At 32.3% G+C, this 17031-nt stretch overlaps 1 protein-coding gene and 1 non-coding gene across 3 annotated transcripts in view; both read right to left on the reverse strand.

Annotated features, from left to right (window-relative positions):
• Nucleotides 1–2318: 2318 nt before the first annotated feature.
• LOC129320587 (cysteine-rich receptor-like protein kinase 10) overlaps nucleotides 2319–17031 on the reverse strand; it is a 37680-nt gene continuing 22967 nt past the window's right edge. Inside the window, exons 3-9 of one of the 2 annotated variants that reach the window (XM_054966111.1) lie at nucleotides 5403–5522; nucleotides 4679–4818; nucleotides 4374–4584; nucleotides 4002–4239; nucleotides 3718–3868; nucleotides 3219–3485; nucleotides 2319–2551 (exon numbers count right to left, since the gene is read on the reverse strand). In XM_054966111.1, the coding sequence (XP_054822086.1) occupies nucleotides 2531–2551; nucleotides 3219–3485; nucleotides 3718–3868; nucleotides 4002–4239; nucleotides 4374–4584; nucleotides 4679–4818; nucleotides 5403–5522 (1148 nt within the window). In that variant the 3' untranslated portion in view covers nucleotides 2319–2530. The remainder of the gene's footprint in view (nucleotides 2552–3218; nucleotides 3486–3717; nucleotides 3869–4001; nucleotides 4240–4373; nucleotides 4585–4678; nucleotides 4819–5402; nucleotides 5523–17031) is intronic. The other variant, XM_054966112.1, reaches the window with a different exon arrangement.
• LOC129321143 (small nucleolar RNA R71) lies at nucleotides 16111–16217 on the reverse strand. Its single transcript, XR_008595932.1, has one exon. It is a non-coding gene; the product is annotated as a small nucleolar RNA R71 (small nucleolar RNA).

Genomic DNA, 17031 nt, shown 5'->3' on the forward strand with positions numbered 1-17031 from the left:
TTGTTTGCAAGCTTTAATACACTTAGATGAGTCTTAATGCATATAAATGAGACATATGATTCATTCATTTATTAATTATGAAAAGTGATTAAGCTCTCAAAGTTTTCACATTGAATCTTAAGAGAATTTAAATAACTTATCCTAAAACTTCTTCATCTTCTCATGATTCTTCATGCTCTTGAAGTTTTATCTTCATCCATGATTCTTTATATCTACACACATAACAAATACTTCTTCTTTTGGTTTTGTAATCATCAAAACATATGATCTAACGCATTGTTCTATTACTTTACCCACTGGAGAAGCTCAAACAAACTCAGATATCTAAGAAAACATGAAGATGAAACATAAGCAATCACTAATGAGAAGTTTCATGAGTCTAACGGATTATGACACTCAACTATAATACAATCATTTTTGAAACTTAAAGATAGAGAACGAAAGAGAGCCAATAAGAACAAATCTCTATCATTATTTGTGTATTCAATTTTTACCAACCTTTTGTAAAAGATTTATTATTTAAGCATCTTATTGGTTACATATCTACTCTTAGAGAGAGTTTATAATAGTAGTAGTTCATTCTTGAACTTACTCTATTTATCCCAGTTATAATTCTTTAAAATAGAGGAACTTAAGCATAAGGAGCTTAAGGGGATTTGTCATTGCCTTTGTAAGAGGAGAGATTCAGACTTATTAAGAAGTCTATTAATATATTGAGGCAATCAAGAGCCCGGACTAATCTTGGTAATATAGTTGAAAATCTCAAAGAGTTCTTAAGAATTGGACGTAGACTCAAGTAGTAGGAGTTGAACTAGGATAAATTATCTATGTCAAGCTCATCTTTCCTATCTCTTGTGATTGGTGATTTCATTCCTACTTTACTTTTGTTATTTCTGCATAGTTTGTTTAAATTTTTAATTAGCCTAATTCACCCCCTTTTAGAGTCATTTACAATAATCAAGCTAAGTTATACATAAATACTTACTTACATATAAATATTTAAATGGCAATGGGACGTTAAAGTTGTGCAGATGTGGCGAGATGCAAATGACAATGCAAACTACTTAACATATTATGTATTTGATACTTGGCTTGATATACACATGGTGTCTACTTTGTTTGCTGAGCGTTAATGACTTTTTAACAAGGATGCCTTGTGATTCTACCAAGTATTTGTGTTTCCATTATTATGAAAAAAGAAGTCACCAATAATATTCTTATAACATATTATCACTGAGAAGAATATAAAAAATTATTCAAATCCACCTTGTTATGAGGTAGAGATTAATTATAGAGGTTAGCTAGCTCATCACATTTAATTTAGGAGAAGATACAAACTTAATAATTTATTTATTAATTTTTGAGAAAAATATGGAGAAGATAAAAGTTAAAGATATTTAACATAAATTAATATAATCCATATTTATAAAAAAATTTGAAATTAATTATTTCATTTTAAAACTAAAAAAAAAAATTGGTTAAAATGTTTATAAGAAAATTATTAATATTTAATATTTTTTATTTTAAGTTCATTTCCCTAACAAAAATAATATTTGCTAGTAAGAAAGTAATATCTTATTAAGTAAATAATATATACATATATAGTCATATAAATTATTTTACGATATTAATAAATGAAAATAAACAATAATATCTATATAACTTTTTAATAATACATTATTTGATATATGTATATGTAGTTTAATAACATATATTTAATTTCGCATGTAATAATTTCATATGCATTGCAATTCAACGGGTAAAGAATGGGGATTTAAGGCATGGGAGGTGGAAGTTAAGGGTTTAAATATTGACTTTGGCATATTTTGTAATGAATATATGACGTGGTGCTTATGACGACATCGCATGACGTGGCAGAAGATGTGGCAATGTGATACGTGACGTGGCATAAGGAGCCACCCATGTGGCGAGGGTGATATGGAGTGGGTGTTGTTGACGAGGCATGAGGAGCCCCACATGTGGTGGGGTGGCATAGCATTATGTGTCAGGTGACGTGACACGAAATGGCCCTTTTATTTTTTTTTTGTTTGCAAAAAAAAATTAATGGTGACAAATAAAAGTAATCTTTTAGTGGTGATAGTTTGTTGTCACAAAAAACTATTAGCGACAAGAGTTTTGGTGGTAATTTTTTGGTTGTGAAAATTCATCGTAAAATACATTTAGTAGAGACAAAAGTCATTTTTTTAGTGGCTTTACTTATTCTAGCATGCTAGCACGTATCAACTATGTAGATTAGATCAAACAATATAAGCATATTTGGAGATTAAAAACCAAAATACTGTAAGTAACATAGGAACTAAAAGTTTTTTACAACTTGTACTCTAACCATATCCCCTGACTATGGGGCTTGAAGGGCGAAGGCTTTGAAATATCTCAGCTAAATACATAGAATCATCAATCAAATAAATGACTAAGTACATGATGACTATGTTATATGGCAGTAGTAGCATTCCCGACTTCTAAGACCATACCCCTCAAGAGTTTTGGTGTCATTGCGTAAGTTCCTTTCTCAAAGCTCTACTATTGTTCCCTGAAAAATATAAGGGACTGAGAAAATTAAAATGTCTTAGTAACTACTAGCTACAGAGTATCCATGGCTAATCAATAACCCAGTTTGGTAAGTTTATGCAAACAGCCTCCATAAGGCAAGATAAACAGTTTATTTCTTTATCAACAAGGTTATATTTAGTTTGCCAAGCAAGCCACATTAGCGGTAAATCAGAGCCATACTAAGATAGATAAGAAGATATCAACTTATATAGTCTATAATAAGCAAGTGATCATAACAACATGCAAGTGATCAACCACCATATTCTCTTCCTAATTCCTCTAACTGAGATGCTAGGCAATCGAAGATGGTACCTAGCCAAAGGCTCTAATGCTCCTTTTCAGACCCCAATCTCCCCCTTTTTAACCACAAGGAGAGCCATCTTTGATATATGGGTAGGGAATCTTTCTTCAAATGTAGTCAAACGAAAACTAGTGAAATGCAAAGAGAAACTCAACTTTTTTTTAACGGTGAAAAGGCTTAACAATCCACAATATTTTGCATTGGCATAAGTATTCATATACACATGCGGCTAAACTTTCATGCCTAGGAAATTGTCAATATCTAATAATTTTATTTACTTACTAAAACTTCAAGACAATAATCTAACGTGGATATAGTTCAGTAATTGAGGCCTCATTTATTGAACCTTGAATAGTGTTACTTCTTGGTTCACTTGATCTTGTTGCCTCTGAGTTGTACTCACTAAAAGTGGAGGTCTTGAAGGTAAAGGGAGAGACGAAGAGAAGCTATTCAACATAAGTACAACTGAAGCCATGGTTGGCCTGTCAGCCACATTTTCTTGAACACATAATAATCCAATATAGATGCATCTCATTACTTCATTTCTCGAACCATCGTTTAATACAAGATCTACTATATTCATGACTGTCCCTTCCCTCCAATTTTTCCATGCCTGCAAGTTGTTCCTCAATAATGTAGAATGATGTTAGTCCTAACTTACTTATATTCAAATACATGTTAGCTAGTCATCATATATAAGAGCATAATCTTACATTACATACTTTTGAAAGATGACAAGTGCGTGTGTGCGTGTTGAAAGATGACAAATGTGTGTGAGTGAGTGTTAGCTAGTCATCTTAAAGATGACAAGTGCAAGCATGCGTGTGCATGAGAAAAGGACTTACAAAGCTTAAAACATCATGTGCATTCTCTTCATCAAAGATGCTGCTGTTCTTTCTGCTACTTATAAGCTCTAAAACCAATATGCCAAAACTGAAAACATCTGATTTGACAGAGTATTGTCCATGCATTGTATATTCTGGTGCCATATATCCACTAAATGTCAAGAAAAATATATAAGCTTAATTAGACATTAATTTTGACATTGTCAAGATGAACAAAGTTAAATAGACATTAATTTACTCAATGACTTATAATTGTCATTGATTGTAAGGTTTATGATACTTACTAAGTTCCAACTATTCTACTTGTATTACTTTGAGTTTGGTCTATAACAAATAGCTTTGCCATGCCAAAATCTGATATTTTGGGATTCAACTCTTCATCTAAAAGAATATTACTTAGTTTGAGATCTCGATGAATAACACGTAGTCTTGAATCTTCATGAAGATAAAGAAGACCATGAGCAATGCCTCCTATAATCTTGTAGCGTATCACCCAATTCAATTGAGCACGTTCACTTGAATCTGCAATATTTTCCTACCCATTTAAAACTTTATCTTTTAAAAATTACATCTAATATAGGCTTTTTGATTTTCATCAAATATAAATGAAGCAATAGAAGTACCATCCAAATTGAGCTAAAGCCTTAATAACTTACCAAACAATAAGTAATCAAGACTTTTATTGGGAAGAAATTCATAAACGAGAAGCCTTTCATTTGTTTCTAAAGAAAAACCAAGTAATCTCACTAAATTACGATGTTGGAGTTTAGCCACTAAGAGCACTTCATTCTTAAATTCTGCATCTCCTTGCATAGAATTCATTGACAACCTTTTGACAGCAATGTCTTGTCCATTGGGAAGCCTACCCTGCATTTGTTAAACTTGGGAATGTAATTGTTATTAAATTTGACAATGTTTTGACAGTATTATCATAGTTATCCCAACAATATCATAATTATACCTTGTACACTGATCCAAATCCTCCTTGTCCAAGTTTATTGACAACAGAGAAGTTATCTGTAGCGAGTCTGATGGTGTTAAAATTGAATTGCATTGACTCGATTGGTTTAATTTCATCATCATTTGCTTCAGGTTGGTCAACTGAGAAAAAAATTCAAACAAAAGATTACTTCTTCAAATTAGATGAAATATATCTATAAATATTGATTCTCTACTTTTATTTTGCCAAAAAAAAATTAATATAAAGTATAATAATTAAACTTGTTGAAAAAAATCTAACGCGTTTAACCTTTTTTTTTCACTCCACCATACTGAGATTTTCTTTGTCATTCATCACGTACCCTTATCACTTTCAATTCATTATGTGTCATATTTGGGTCCAAATAACAATTTTTGAAACAAAAAGTACTAAATTAAAGATTTATGTGTAAAGAAGTAATTAAAGTTTTAAAATGTTTTGTTTAAATCATTGCCAAATAACATATAGTTTAAATATTTAATTCAAATAGAATTATATTCCATTATTGGCTTTTATATATAGTATTTATGAATTGTGAAAATTACAGTTTCGTGTAGTAGGTGTGTGTTTGTAAAGTAATGCAGCCTTAATTTTTATTTCTTATTATGATATTCAAATTAACAATGTTCTTTTTTCACATAAAATAAACAATTTTCAATGAACATGTGAATAATTTTCCATGCATGAAAACATTATTTCGACTTACTTTCAACTGTTCTCTTTGATTCCCGAACAGCAAAATAGATGCATATCAAAATAAGAAGTGCGATAAAAACACCAAGTGGCACAACTACGATTGTGACAGTTCTTGATGTGTTGCTATTTCCTACAAAAGGAAAACAGGATCAGAAGTTGATTAATTAACCTATTCTCATTGATACAGCACACAACAATAAAATAAAGAGTTAAAACCCATTTTTGGCCTAAACTATACTTAGGGGACATTTAGTGTCCTAAGCTTAGCTGTGGTCCATTAATTCTTCCTCTGAGAAAAACAGAGGGTTTGAAAGAGGGACAGAGAGGAATTAAGGAGAGCTCTACTACGGTTTATCCTTAGCAACATTTGGAGGCTATTTTGGGCTTCTCAATCATTGGGTAAGCTTCTATTTCTCATTTTCTCCCTCTTCTATGCGTTTTCTGTGAGATTTTAGGTGTTGGGTATTTAAGTTTAAAGCTAGAATTGAGTCCCACCCTTTCATCTGACTTTAATGGAGTTATGGGATGCTCAATCATGTTTCTAACTATTGGGTTAGGCTGATGAGGGTGTTTAGTAAAGTTAATAAAGGGTTTGATGTTAACCCTAGAGCTTAGTGGCCAAGTTAACAATAATAGGGGTAATATAATAGTGTTATTTAGACTAAAAAGAGGTTAAATGAGCTAATAAAACCTAAAATGGTTATGGTTATACCATAACTGGAGTCTTGGGTTTAAACTTTGATTTAAGCTTATTAATGATTATTAACTATTAATGGTATTTGATGGTACTAATTGTAAATTAATTAATCTTGGATCTTGCATGTTTGTTTGGAGGCTCTATTGGCTTTTCAAGTGTACTTTTGGTTTGGTAAACTAAGGGTTGAGGTAATCAAAAGTTGAATTCTTGTGTATGTTTGTTATTTGTGATTATGATTTATGTATGATTGTTATATTATATGATAATGTGTGAGGTTATTCTAGAAATTTGATGAAGTGGGTTTTTGAAGTATACCTTAATTTGGAAATGATTAAATGGATTTGCAATGTCTCAAGCATGTTGATATGTTATAGTTTGTTGAACATGAGCTTTGCATTACAATATTCCATATGAACATGAATTATATATTACATGATCATGGATGAATGGGAGTTCACCTAAGAGTGTTGAGATTGTGAAGTCTGTAACATCTTGAATTTTTAAATTCAGGATCAAATGAGTTAACTGATCGGGTGTTCAAAAAATAGAAGAAAAGAAAGAAGAACGAGGGAGCTTCATTTGGGCTTTGTAAGGGCTTCATCCAGGTGCGACTTGTGAGGATTTGGAGATCTAAATCACTTAGATTAGCTTTCCCTATCATTCCTATCCACTTTACTTCATTTTTTAGTTGGGGTTTATAGAAGAGATGATGATTTTTAGACCTTCAGGCTTCAAGTACAAACCTATTTTTCTAAATGGGACTGATGGGAGTTGTGTAAGCTTCCTACTCCTAGTTTTGAAGTTTCTATAAAATTATGAGTTTGGATTTTGGGTTTGGGACAAACCCTAAGTACTTTAATGATGAATTTGGCTAGTTGGGAGTCACAAATGGTGATATTAAAGTTAATGGGAGTTAATACACCTATTAGTTGTAAGAAATTAAAAGAGATTGTGTATTTAGGTTGATTTATTATGAAATTAGAGAGTTAGAAATGTGTTAATGGAGGTAACATTGATGGTTATTATTGTAAATTGTAGATTAACTACATTGCACACCATTTGATAACCTTTGGTATCTCAAAGGTTTGGGGTAGTTGGGGAAATTTAATTCGAGTATCATTGCTTGCTTGATTATGGGATATTGTAAACATGTTTTTCATAATTGAATCAATATGTTTTATGTTTTAGAGATTTAAAAATGCAAGTGTGGCCTTTTGAAATAATTGAGAAAATGATTGAAGGTGCTAATATTTATTGAAATGAGTTGTATGGGAATGAGAAAATTTTATGTAATATTGAATATGACTTGTATTTTGGAAAACATAAAATGAGTAAGAAGGGGTGATGGAAGTGATCATTAGTTATTGAAAATGATGATTTTGAATATGATGAGATTGAAGGTGATTTTTCGATAATGATCATAAATTTGGTTGAAAAATGAGATATGCTGTGTGTGTTAAAAATGATCGATTGAGAAATGGGATATGCTATGTATTAAGCATTACTACTGAAAAATTAATAATATAAGAAGCCTCATATGGGATAATTATATGCACAACCATCCTATATGAGGAGATGAAAGTAAAGGTATAATAATTTGAGAAGAGAAATGGGGTGGTTACACAAGGAACGTTCTATATGTTATTATATATTGTTAAAACAAATATTAGATTTTCAAATTCCTAAAACACATATAGAATAGTTCCATGAAAGAACCATCTTGCATGTGTTGTTATATAGCAATGATTTTAAAACTGGACTGGACGGTCGGACCGGTTCGACCATCGACCCGTCCACATTTCAGCTCGGCTAGAAGGGAAAAACTGTGTGAGACATTGAGTCAGGTTAAGCCGGCCAAAATCGTCAGTTAGGCCACGAACTGAAGTTGAGCCAGGAATCGAGTTCGGTTTTTAAAAGCCAGACGGTTCTTTTTTTTTCACCCCATATATTTTAGAATTGAGATTTTAACCCTAAAAGAAAAAGCAAACCACAGACGCAGAGGCACACACTCAGCTCTCAGCTCGCAGGGCTGTTCACGGTTTAGATCTCTCATCTCTTGAGCTATGAAGTCACAGTTCAGCACCGCGTTTCTGGCTTCCTGTTCAGACTTTCAGTGTTTTACTTTCACCTTTCACAGTTTCAGATCTCTACCTTGTCTCTTTGAGCTGTGAAGTCACGGTTAGGTGCATCTGGTCTGGATTCCTGTTTCAAAGTTTCAGTGTTTCATGATTTCAGATTCTACCTTGTCTCTTTGAGCTGTGATTCTCCGATTCCATTTCCAAGCATCACATTTTTTCTTTGAGCTTCGATTTCAAGCTTCCCACTTTGACTTTGCTAATTCGCTGCTCTTCTCCTCCCATTCTCTGTGACTTTGGCAGTGCGGTGGTGGCTTTCTATTTTTAGCATTCTACTTTATCTTTTTCACTTTGAGCTTTAATTTCTAGCTCTTCTACCGCTATGACTACAATAATTTTTTTTTGCCAGAACTATGACTTCACTGATTTCCTTCATCTGTGACTTTGGCAGTATGGGGCACGATTTCATTCATCTTCCTTTATCGATTGGCATCAACAAGAGCAACCACAGCCTACGACTGATCTTTTCCTCCTTTTCCTCATCCTCACCGAGCTATCCTCTTCCTAGTCTGGCTCTGCTGCATCGTCTAACGGTCTAAGTAAGTTTTAATTTTTATGTATTTCAAATTTTCAATTCCTTAGAAGTTCAAATTCCTTATCTATTGAAGATCTAATTTGATTAAATGCTATATATGCCTGCATATAATGATTGTGTAATGGATTTTAAGCTACCTACAAGCATTCATTAACAATGTATCAATTAATTGATACTTGATAGCCAATTCGAGACTGACCACTGGAATGGAATGCTTGATCTGATTTGTTTACTCTTCTTTGTTTATACTTTATATATTGATTAGGTCTCTTAATAACAAATCTAAATTTTTCCTTGTAGAAAATGACATCTGAAAATGCTTCAACTACTATATCAACACAATCTGTTAGATCAAAGACAGATCCTATATGGGAGCATTGTGCTAAGATCAAGCTCCCAAATAGTAAAGTTCACCTAAAATGTTTGTATTGTGCAAAAGAATTTGCTGGTGGAGGGATTCATAGAATGAAACAACATCTTGCTGGAAAGAAAGGGGATGTAATAAGTTGCAAAAAGGTGCCTACTGATGTTCACTACTGACTCGAAGAAAATTTAAAGGAGATTAGGGAGAATAAAGGCAAGAAGCAAGATAGTTATAAAGAGGACAATCCATATGGCCCTAATGTCACACCATTAAAAAGTCATGATGGAAATTCAGAAGAAATTTCTACTCCTTAATCTCAAACCCTCAAGGAAATTCAACCACAAAGTCAAACTCAACTTGGAAAAAGAAAGGCTCCTATTGATAAATATTTTGCACCAAGAACAACCCCAGGAGCATAGCCAGGGATACGAAGTGTGCTTATAGGTAAAGAACCTGTACGTAGAGTAGACATGGCTTTTGCTAAGTGGATGTATGATTGTTGTATCCCATTGAATGTTGTTAATTTAGCATTCTTTCAACCTATGATTGATGCGTTTACAGCTATTGGCCCTGGTTATAAAGGGCCAAGTTATCATGCCATGAGAACTAAATTACTGCTTGATACTAAAAAGGAAGTTCAGTTAATGGTTGATAGTTTTAGAAACTTTTGGGATGATACTGGTTGTACAATCATGGCCAATTGTTTGCAAGATCAAGCAAATAGGCAATTGATTAACTTTTTGTCTATTCTCCTAGGGGAATTGTTTTTATTAAATCTGTTGATTCATCAGACATAGTTAAGGATGCCTAAAATTTGTACAACTTGTTTACTGAAATGGTTGACTTTGTTGGAGTTACAAATGTTATGCACTTGATAACTAATAATGCAACTATTATAAAGCTGCTGGGCGGTTGGTTATTATGTGACAAATTTCCTTCTATTTTTTGGTCTCCTTGTGCTACACATTGTTTGAACTTGATGTTAGGAGATATCGGTAAAATGGATGTTGTGACTGGCTTAGCAACATGTTCATCTGTGGTGACAAAGTTTGTTTATAATCATGCCTTTTGCTTGCTTGGCTGAGAAAAAGAGAAGGTTGGACTGAAATTATTTGCCCTGGGGTAACACGATTTGCTACCATTTTATTGCATTGAAAAGTATTCATGAGCATAAACATGATTTGCAAGCCTTAGTAACTAGCAAAATATTTTTAGATTCTAGATACTCAAAAGGAGAAAAGGCAAAGATGTGACTTTAATAGTGCTGGACAATCAATTTTGGAATGATTGTAAAATTATGGTCCAAATTGTTTTACCACTTATTCGGTTGTTGAGGATTGTTGATGCTGATGAGAGGCCTTCACTTGGGTATGTATATGATGGCATGTATAATGCAAGAAAAACTATCAAGAATATATTAATGAATAAAAAGCTCATGTATAAGCCTACTACAAGGATTATCAAGAAAAGGTAGGATTCTCAACTTCGTCAGAAGCTTCATGCAGCAGCTTATTTCCTAAATCCTGTGTTCTTTATGATAAGCAAAGCTTCTGTAAAAAGCCAGAGGTTATGGCTAGATTTCTTGATGTTTGGATAAGACAATCACTTCTAACAAAACTAAGTTTGTGCAAGAAAGTTTGTTGTATCAAGATAAACTTGACAGCTTCGGTTGTTCCTTGGCCATTTCATCTATAAACTCATTGCGGCCAAGTAAATTTTAATTCTTTTTTCATTTAACTTTAATACTTTTTAGTTTTTATAGTTCTTACTTATGTTTATCTTTGATGCTAAATTTTGCAGATGAATGGTGGAAAATGTTTGGTGATAGTGCACCAAATGTTAAAAAAATTGGCAATGAAACTCTTGAGCCCAAACTTCATCTTCATCTAGTTGTGAAAGAAATTGGAGTGTTTTTGAAAGAATACACTCTAAAAAAAGGAATAGGTTAGAGCATAGCATAAAAGGGTAAATGATCTTATGTTTATTCATTACAACCTTTGTTTGAGAAATAGGTATATTATTTAATTATAACTAAACTTTGTTTAACATGAGTTTTAATTATAAGTTAACTTCTAAATTTTAATACTTTAGTTAGTGTTTTTAGAGTTTATAACAAGAAAAAGATCTTTTGATCCTATTGATTATGAAAGTATTGGTGACATTGAGTATTGGATCATGGAAGATGAAGATTCTCCCACCCTTAATTATGATGAGATAGAAGAAGCTATGCTTTATGATGATACAATAATTCCCACAAGTTTCTATCAATCAAGATGAAGGTTTGATCTTTGGTATTTTCTAGTATTAGTCATGTTATTTTTTTTTATAATATGTGTTACTTTTTAATTTTAATATTTGATTTGTTACATTGTTTAATAAAGGTAATAATGAAGGAGGAGGCAATGGGGGGTTTCGTCTGGGGGGGATGTTCCATCATAGAAAGACTTGATTTGAGATCTTTTACCCAAGAAGATGTTGAAACTTATAGTGTTAATGATTTGCAGGAAACTCATGCTTGGCTTAATCAGGATCCACCAATCTTGATAAGTCTTGAATAGAGAAGTATGATGTTACGCTTGTTTAAATTGTTGGTGTGTTGTGTTGTATTGCCTTTTCGGTTTAATATTCGGTCCGGTTCTGAATATAGGATGCTTAAAATGTCCTATATATGCTTTAAAATTAAATCCCAAAACCCTCCTTTCATTCATTTTGTGTTCGTCTTCTTCAAGCTTATACTTAGAGTTCTCTCAACCTCACCATCGATTCTGCCTAGAACACGTTTCCATCATGTAAACCATCTTTCTCAAGCCCATCATCGATGTTCAAGAACAGTTCAATATCCATCTAAATGATTCTCATTGTGACCTGTTGCTTATGAGAGAGATATATCGACATCTGTGAGATATTTGTTTGAATCATTTGTTTTATCATTCACTTCATCCCAACATTCTGTTTGCCCTTTTTTTTCTAATTTCTTTGTGAATGCTTGAAATTTGAAACCCTAAATTGTGAAAATCAAGCCCCAAGCTTGTGATGTGACCGAAACACTCCTTTCTCTTTTGGGTTCAATGTTGCTGAAGGTATTTGACCAAAAGCCTTCTTCTCCTCGGTTTTTTTAATATAGCTAATTTTTTGCTTGGGAATCTTAATGGACATTATGGGTAACTTAAAAAATCATGATTTGGACAAGAATTTAGGGTTGAAATTGTATATTAGGGGCAGTTTTTTTTTTTTAATGAATTTTATGTGAATTTCATGGATATTTTTATAATTCAAATCCTAGAGCTTATTTGATTACGGCTTTTTGTTGGTTAGAATTTACATATTGAAATGTACAAGTTTGTCAAATTTCATGACTATTAGATTTGATTTATATAAGTTACTATTAGTTACCCGAAAATCTTACTTTTCGAGACTTTTGACTATATAGAGTTTTGAAATAATTGTTATGGGTTATTATTGTGAATCTTTTTGTTGTTGATAATGTTGTTGTTCTTGTGCTTGCTGCTATTAAGATGAGGGCAAAATACAGTGCCATTTTTAAGCTGTTATGTTGGATTTTAGTTTGAAAAATCCTTCCCGCTTATTCAAAGAGAGAAAGAAGGAAGATTAAAGTGTGCCTCCAATTGATCCCATTGCTACCTTGGTATTTTTTTTCTTTTTAAATTTTCCCAGATTATTCTTGTGCCCTTAATTTTTTTTTTATTTTCCAATTTCAATTAGCTTCAATCAAATGTTTTAAAAAATTTCCTTGAGCTATGATGCTATCCATATTATATATGATTATTGTTGTTGTTGGAAGTTAATTAAATTCTTCAATTTGATCTAATGTTTAGTCTGTTGTTAGTTAATTAGATTGTTCAATCTAATTTATTGTTAGACTATTATTGTTGTAGTTTGAGAGTGATATTTTTAAATTTTTGTTTGAGAGTTTGTTATTGTTAGAGAGGGCTAAGTGGCCAGGAAAGTCCCAATTTTAAATTGTTATGTATTTTCATTTTAAGAGTACTAAAATCTAGTTAGTACTTCTAAATGAAAATTCTTATTAGATATTTTTACAAGTAGCTCATGAGTAATGCATTGAGTTAGCAGTTAATTCAATTTTTTTATCTTGCATTTACAATGATTGAACCACTCATCACATTTTCCCCAATAATTTGTGATAGGTTGGGATTATGGATAAGGAATAAATGTTTGCAAATCAATGATTGAATGAATTTTTGGGGAGGTGAGCCACTTTATTAAGGTTGTGTTGAATATGAGGAAGGCATTGAGAGTATTGTGTACCCTTATCTAAGATGTGGACTTGTGAGGTGAGTCATTACAAGGGAATTGGAAGATCATTTAGTGGTTAATGGAATTGATCAAAATTATAAGTATTGATATAAGCATGGAGTGGCAAGGAATATGACCAAAAGTAGTCATAGCTATATGTCAGATGACTTTAACATAAGTATAGATGAGGTAGATTATCTTGAACAGATGGCCAATGCAATTAAATCAAAACTCAATGATTGTCCTAAAATGCTTGAGAGGTTGATAAGCATTTCGGGGACACCATTTTACAGTGGCATTGGGGAATGTGTGTCAAAATTGACCACGGTGTTTAAATTGTACAAGTTGAAAGAGGAAAGTGGGTAAATTAATATGAGCTTTACAAACTTGCTTTCACTTCACAAATTACCATAGTAGTTCGTTATTATTATGGTTAAGTATATGTGGTAGTTAGAAGACATTACAAATCCATGTGCTGAGGCCTCCACCAAGATTTGCACATGGTGGTTGGCAAATTTAATTCAAAATGCTTAGTATTGTCATCCCCTTTTAGGAGATGGCATAGGCTAAGCACATGCTTAGTACCATTGGTTTCTTACAAGGGGAAGGTGTGGGTCAGGCAACTATGACACCCCTGAGTTTCCTAGAAAAATGAGAATCCATTATTTGAGAGTGAGTGTGGGAGACCCTAGGTAACCCCTTACAATTGGAGAGTGGGGATAATTCGATCTTACAGGTTAGTCCTATGTGTTTAGTAGCCCATGAATTAATTCAATTAGAAAATATAAGGAGAATAATAAGTTTAGACCATTGATAAGTGCATATTTTAAAATTAAATAGGTATAGATTTTGGTTTAGATTTGATTATATTTATTAAGATTTTATATCTATTTAATTGATATTTATATATTTTCCCTTCATCACTTAATTATAAGATAAAAAAGAATTTTAATACAAAATCTATTCATATCTTTCTTTTTTTATATTTTGCAGAAAAAAAGAATAAAACAACTTAAAGGAAAGAATGAAAAGATATATATATATATATATATATGGAGAGAGAGAAGGAATAGTGGCTACACAAAATCTGATGCATATTTAAGGAAGCAAATCTCATGTGTGTGTGTGGAAAGAGAGGCAAAAGATTCAAGGAGATATATTGCATGTGATTTGTTTACACACCCACACACACATATATTAAAGTCTCACATCAAGAAGGATCAAGAGAAGGAGCCTTCACTTTAACTATAAATACTCCTTTCATTAAGAGGGGAGTCATCCAATCACTTATTTGAGTATCTCAAGAATTCTTTCTGAGATATTTGGAGCTTGTAGAAGCAAAAGGCTGAAAGTAAGATCCTTGAGAAGTTCTACAAATCATAATTATTTATTTTCTACTCCTTAATTTTCTCTGTGATCGTTTTTCATGATTGGAGATTTTAGAACGGTGTTATTTGATTTCATTATGTTTTTTCTAAATTATCCAATTGGGGTAGGGATGTAGCCCAACTAGGGAGCTAGTTTTCTACTTTCTTGTTTTGACTCTTTGCATTTATATTTATGAATATTTTTTATTTTTCCAATTATATTTATTTATCTTATTCTTTATATTGATTTAATGACTGGCCATCATTTAATCAGATCTATGGGTAATCTTGATGGATTAGGAGGTGAAGAGAGAACCTAGATATAGAGAAATAAACATAAATAACTAGGCCACAAATAGTTCTAGAAATTTGTGGTGACTTAAACTATAGCTTCACAGTTTATTAGTTTCCTGGGTATTGTGGGAACGAATTCAATGCTAATTATAAAGGGACTAATAATTCGAGAGAATATTAGGACATTTTAGGAATAGTTGTCACTATAATTTATTAGATTCAACTCAAAGGGTAGAAACTAGCAACCTATAGGGTGAATCCTAAACCCCAACGCTTTAAGTGATTGTATTTTTATCATCATTATTTTCTTGATTTATTTTTATTCTTTATCTTTTCATCAAATTATCCATTTTATCTATTTTTCTCGAACTATTAATTATTTAAGTTACTAAAAGTGCAACTTCCCTGTGGGTACGACACCTGGAATACTCTGGGTAATTTATTACTGTGATCTCGTACACTTGCGAGAGCAATCAAGTTTTTGGTGTCATTGTCAGGGAAGTCACAAATTTACTAACTATTTAATTTTTAGTTCATTTTAATTTTAAATTTTAAATTTTTTTCTTTTTTTTTTTTGCAACTGAGAATTTCTGGTGACTTAAATTTGATTCCTATTAATCTTGAAATTGAATGGTTTTGCACGAAAAATAGATCTCAAAGAAGAAGAAGATGGGTGACGAAACTATTCTAGAGCCATCCATTACATTTAGAGATATTCAATGCCCATCATCACATCTAATCCGTCATGCATCTAATTGAGTACTAGAGCACATAATCATGAATTTAAAAATATTCACTTAACAAGCTACCTAATTTCAATAGGCACCGAACTGAAGAAGCCTTGGATATTATACAAGAATTTTATGCAGTAATTGATACACTACCGCTCAATAATCTATCAGATGATGATTTAAAGCTGCATTGCTTTCCTTACTGTTTAAAAGGAGAAGCTCGTCAATGGATTTTATGATTACCAAAAGCTTCCATAAACTCTTGGATGGAGATGTATGAGCAATTTATATTGACATATTATTCTCCTCAAAAGACTTCAGAATTAAGGAACAAGATTCACTTCTTCACATAGCAAAATAGTGAATTGTTCTATGAGGCCTAGGAACGTTATAATGTCCTCATAAGCCAATATCCCTATCACCAATTTCCACACATACTCTTGATGGATTTTTTTTTTATGATGGGCTAAATGCTGAATGCCAATCAAAAGTTGATAATGCAACTCGAGGTGATCCAACTAATATGATGGCTGAAGAAAGGAAGGAGATTTATAAAATGCTAGCAGCAAATTCAAGGCAAAAAGCAATTCGAGGAAGGAGGGCGATGGTTAATGAAGTTTCTACATTAGATGTCTCACACGAGCTACAGGATTTAACAAAGAGTTTAAATTTATTATTGAAAACTTTTAGTTCTATTAATTCCCTTTCTTCTACTAATAATTAGGCTTCATATAGGCTGTGATAGTGACTATGTGGAGGAGGCTAATTATATGGGAACTGGTACTGATCGAATTAATTCTAGGAACGATACCTACTCTAACACATACAATCCAAGGTTGAAAAATTATCTAAATTTCTCTTGGAAAAATTATACCACTCAAAAGCCACAAGCACCACCAAGCTTTTAACAACAAAGAAACACAATTGAAGATCGTACGACGAAGTTGGAGGAAGTTTTGGCTCAAATGGAAAATTACCAAGTGAATAGTATGAAGAGTATGAATCAAGAGATTGACCAACTTAAACAAGCAATCACTTTAATATAAGCTTCTGTGAAGAATATGGAATCACAAATGGGTAATTCTATGAAGAATGTAGAAACCTAAATAAGCAACTTGGCTAACTTACTCATTGGGTAGAGCCAAAATAAGTTTCCTAGTAATACTGAAGTTAATCCAAGGGAAGGAGTCATGGCTGTTGCCTTACGGAATGATAAAGAACTCCAAGAGGTTGATAATGAA

Source organism: Prosopis cineraria, unplaced genomic scaffold (genome assembly GCF_029017545.1).
Source record: "Prosopis cineraria cultivar Desert tree isolate PC_DT_omini unplaced genomic scaffold, ASM2901754v1 PC9, whole genome shotgun sequence".
Lineage (NCBI taxonomy): Eukaryota > Viridiplantae > Streptophyta > Magnoliopsida > Fabales > Fabaceae > Prosopis > Prosopis cineraria.